The sequence below is a fragment of the Aotus nancymaae genome, unplaced genomic scaffold, assembly GCF_030222135.1.
Source record: "Aotus nancymaae isolate 86718 unplaced genomic scaffold, 86718_ANA_hifiasm-v0.15.2.pri h1tg000051l, whole genome shotgun sequence".
NCBI lineage: Eukaryota > Metazoa > Chordata > Mammalia > Primates > Aotidae > Aotus > Aotus nancymaae.
In genome coordinates this window covers 19,354,018-19,359,017 of record NW_026988465.1, presented here as the reverse complement: position 1 = coordinate 19,359,017, position 5,000 = coordinate 19,354,018, and the positions used below count along the sequence as shown (strand labels likewise).

The 5,000-nt window shown below is 47.4% G+C and overlaps 1 protein-coding gene across 1 annotated transcript; it reads right to left on the bottom strand.

Moving 5' to 3' along the window:
• Positions 1 to 3,696: 3,696 nt before the first annotated feature.
• Positions 3,697 to 4,407, bottom strand: HDGFL1 (HDGF like 1). The gene has a single exon (XM_012458499.3). It carries the CDS (start codon positions 4,405 to 4,407, stop codon positions 3,697 to 3,699), a length of 711 nt encoding a protein of 236 aa, XP_012313922.2.
• Positions 4,408 to 5,000: the final 593 nt, after the last annotated feature.

The following is a 5,000-nucleotide window of genomic DNA, read 5'->3' as shown; positions in this document are numbered from 1 at the left end:
TTCATAACTAGTCATTGATCAGTAATTTGTCACTGAGGCACACGTTATTCAGAAGAAAACAAAAACAACACTGGAATTATTGGGAACTTTCAATAGGAGAAAATATTAAAAATATCTTTTTCAGTCCACACAAAAATAGCTCGTAGCCACCAAAGCATATAAATAGGGTCTAATAACCAGGAAAACAGGGCTGAGAATACAGATTTTTCCATAGTTCCTTTTATTAGGTTTAATTGTATTTGGTTACTCAGTGTTAGATGTATTACTAGTTGGACTTTTTTTTTTAAGCTTCTTGCTTGTTACTTGTGACGTATGCTGAATTTCTTGGAAGTTATTTACTTTACTTTAGCTTCAGGGATCCATGTGCAGGTTTGTTACATGCATGTTGCAAAACGGCGAGGTTTGGGCTTTCAATATTGGATTACTATTGTCACTTCAATACTATTGTCACCAAGAAGGCAAATGTGTGTGTCAAGTCCTAACGAACAACTATTTTTATCCCCAATATTAGCAGCACAAGAAGAGGAAATAGTGCAAAGAAATAGACACAATGTTAGTAATTTCATTTTCTATACTTCACCTTATTGAATCATTTCAGATGTGCCTCCATAAAAGCCTTATCAAAATCATATGCCCACCTGCAGCAAAAATAGCAATCCATATTCAAACTTCCTAGTCACAAACAACTTGAAAAATATTTAATGTGAGATTGTCCTCATCATTTCACCAAGTCATTTAAAGACAAAGCAATTGTCAAGTGCTGCCCCAAATGATATTGTTTAAACACCCACTAGCAATGTGTGTTAATATATTCTTTGCCTTACAAATTTCTAAATGTTTGCTTCAAGATAGTAGGGGAGAGTAAGTGCTCTCATTGTATTCAGTAGAAAGTTTTATTCAGTGGGAAGCAATAACATATAATGAAACAAAGCACCTATGATTCAGAATGAGAAAGACCTGCTTTTGAATCTTGACTTTGTCATTTACTAGTTGTATGACCTTGGGAAAATTGTTGAACATCTCTGAACCCTGGCTCCCTGAGCTCCAAAATAGAGGTATTAGTATTTACCTAACTAGGTAGTGGTGTTAATAAAGACATCACGTACAAAGCATACTATACTGCCTGGCTCACTTTAGAGATTCAGTAATAGCTACTATCATGATTACTTGTTATTAATACTAAAATGGCTTTTATTGACTTCTGATTTCATTGTTAGTGCTTTTCTAAATGTGCAATTCAGGAGAAAGAGCTCAGGCTTTGGACTACTAAAACCTGTGTTTGAGTCCTGAATGTTCTGTGAAATTCAGGAAAGGCCACTTAACCTCTGGACCAGAGCTTCTTCCAATGAAAAATTTGAGTATACCTTGCCAGATTATTACACAGATTGAATGAGGTCATCTTCCGGGCAAAGAGAAGACATTCAGTGACTAGTCATTTCTAGTATTAATATTATTGCAATAGCAGTAGTCGAAACTGACTTATGTATCCTGGAGCAAAATAATACCATTTTTACAAGGATGGAAAATAGGGTTGCCTTCAGTTGCCAACTCTGCTGGTTACTGATGCCACAGGTCTTTTATGAGGACTACAGTATTTACTGAAGCCATCTATGCATGCAATGTTGATAAATACAGAAATTAGGATGCCCAATATATAACCATGACTATTTTTAAATATCGTTGAGATATCTGCACAAAGCCACTTGCAAATGCAAAATATTCTAGATACTATATTTTACAAACTGGGAGTATAAAGCATCTTATTTTCATGAGTAAAGAATTGGAAGAAACAGTAGTAATACATGGGACAGCAGGAAAAATAAAAAGGATCAATTCTTTCACTCTATTTCTCTACAAAGCAGTTTTTTGGCAAAGCATTGTCCTAATCTGTCATCATCCAAACATTCTAAGTTAACTTGTTCCATTTATTCAAATCAGTGGTAATGACTATTATAGTGAAGAATAGAGATCTTAAAATAACAAAGGTTTCTCAAGGGTGATTCTAAAATGCCCCTATATATTACAAATAATTGCTTTAACACAACATGTATAGAAAATAAGAGGAGCATTCCATTTAAGTACCAATTCTTCAGAAACCAAAGAAACAGGCCTGAGAAAATTTGCTTTAAAGTAATAAACTGGTTTTATTTCCTAGAACTAAAATATTCTAGGTTGGTTCTCAGATCTAAACTTCCAAAGCTGCAGTCAACAATTTTTCATCAGAGCCCAAGGGAGGGGGGAAGGGGTGAGAGAGACGATAAATGGAGAAAGGCATAGAGACCATTAGGAAGAGGGTGGGAGGAGAGGCGTCTTCCTCTTTTTATCAGTGAGCCACATACTAGACCTGTTGAGGGGACCAGGTTGGGGTACGTGAGTAGAAAATGACAGAGGAACAGCAAAGCCTTACAAGTCATCAAACTTCAAACAGTAAAGGAGCCTTCCGATTCATCTCAGAAATGGAATAGCAATGGGAAAGCTAGAGACAGCATGGAGGCACACCTAGGGGTAGTTCTTAAAATTTTTTTTTATAACTTCCTTGTATAAAAAGATTTTCTAAAATATGTCTTTTCTTCTATGCCTGAGTGACATATATGACCATAGGATGGCCTTGAGGCTGTGGGGAGAGAAAGGGGAGCCAAGGATCTTTCCAAGGCATCGCATCAGTGGCCCCAGAGATCTAAATGGGGACAGATATTTCTCATTGTACCCACCCAGGATATTGGGCAAAGTCAAGTTCTCAGATCTCACAAACAACTTGGAAGCCCCCAAATGTTTTGATAAAAAAAGGCAACTCCCAGAACTTGCTGGGTCAGTAAAAGGATTTGTGGAAGGGGGGCCATTCCCCACATGCTGCCCTACTTTTCCCTGAATGTCTGAAGCTGGGAGGTATGGGAGGATGAACAGGAACTCCAGAAGATGTCACTCTCCTGCCTGCTAACTCCCACCGCTTGAAGACTGCCCCTTCCCAAGCTCTGGAAGTGCCCCTTGCTCTTTATCTTCCAGGCCTTCCACTCCTACCCCTATTCCTAAGCAGAGGTCCACAATGCCTGGGGGAGCAGGAGAGGGGTGTCTAAAGGTGAAAACAGCCTGCCTGAGCCCCAAGTCGGAAACGGATCCAAGAAAGGGGCAAGGAGGTGATGGTGGGCGACGGGGTGAGGGTAATGGTGGAGGGGGGGGGATGGTGGCCTCATGTTATCCCAGGGAACTGAGGGCCTTACTCAGATCACAGAGGCGTGGCGGCAAAGAGGCGAGAGCCAGGTGGCCTTCCATCCAGGGACCGGGAATGACAAGGGAGAGTGGGTTGGAGGACAGGATAGGGAGGGGGAAAAGGCAGTCCCAGTTTGCAGGCGGTGGCCATGATCGTGGGGGGAGTGGGGTGATGATGCTGGGGTGGGGGAAGGAGGGTGATGGTGGGGGGGGGCGAGAGGAGAGGAAAGGGGCAATGGTGGCCTCACTTTATCCCAGGGAACTGAGGACCTGACTCAGATCACAGAGGAGTGGCGGCACAGAGGCAAGAGCCAAGTGGCCTTCCATCCAGGGAAGGGGCATGACTGGGGAGAGTGGGTTGGAGCCGGACGAGACGGGGATGGGGGAAGGGCAATCCCAGTTTGCAGGCAGTGGCCAGATTCTCCAGGAACAGCCAGGCCGCAGCAGGAACGGGGTGGGGTGGGGGGGCTCTTTTGGAAACGCTGGTAACTACAGGCTGTCGCGATCTCCGCCGCCCGGGGCCTCGGCATCCCACTCCTGGGAGGGCTCCTCTTCATCGGCTTCTTCCTCCTGGAGCTCCTCCTCCTCTGGCTGAGGCGGCTCGCAGGTCAGGCCGGGTTCGCGAGGGGCGCTGCGGTTCTCCACCGCCACGAAGAGCGGAGTCTTCCCGTCGACGTCCGCCTCCGCCGCCTCCTCCTCTTCCTGGTCGGGGGCAGCCTTCTTGGGTCGTTTGGGGTCGTCCTCTGGCGGGTCCCCCGCGCTCCTCTTCAGCGGCCCCTTCTCCTCCTCGGCGGGCTTGTCGCCCGGCTTCCTCGGCTCGTCGCCGCCGACCTCGGCGTGGCTCGGCTTGTCCGCGTCGCTCTCTGCGGCCTCGGGCTTCGGCCGGGGCCCGTCCCCACCGCCCTTCTCCGGGGCAAACACGCAGTCGGAGGCCTGAACTGTGGGGTTGTTCTCTATCTCCCACAGCCCCTCGCGGAAGCCGCGCCTCTTGTTGGGCTTGCCGAACTTCTCCTTGGACTCCTCGTACGGGAACAGGCGTTTGGGGCTCAGGAAGGCCGTCTCGTGGGTTCCGAAGAAAAACACCTGGTAACGGTTGGGCTGGGTCATATGCTCTATCCGCGCCGGCCAGTGGGCATAGCCCTTTAACTTGGCAAACACCAGGTCTCCGCTCTTGTACCGGGGCAGGCCGTAATCCGACATGGTTGGCGCTGCGGACCCTGCCTGGGCCACGCCCGAAGGAGACGCCGGAAGGAAATGCCGGAAGGAGACGCCGGAGTCTGCGCACGCGCGACTAGGGCGTCCGCTGGGTGGGAGTTGTCGCGAGACCTGCTAGAGGGGCTGATACCACCTATTGGGCGGGCAACGCTCGGGGACCCGCGAAGATTCCTCTGCGAGGAACACACTATCTCCAGAACACCCGAAGCCCATTGGACCCACTCTCGGCCGCCATGATGTCTAGAATGCTGAAGGAAATAGGTGGGATGGCCGGGTGGCGGTTGTGCTTTCTGTGGCCTTGTGCGGCTAATCTGTCTCTACGGCACCTGTACCAGACGGTTGCATAGTTTAAATAAACGGTGCCAGAGCCGCCTAGAAAGGGGGCGATATGACAAGAAAACACAATGACACAATTAGTACATATTTCCATGAAACTGTTAACAGCCTAGTGCAAGCATGCAGTGTCCCTGTGGGCCCCGGTCTGCTCACTACGGGAAACTACACCTGCGTTAGGCGTAGCTCTGTCAGTGGTTTCAACCCTTTTCTGATTTCCTCCGGGACTAGCACTGGAGTCTGCA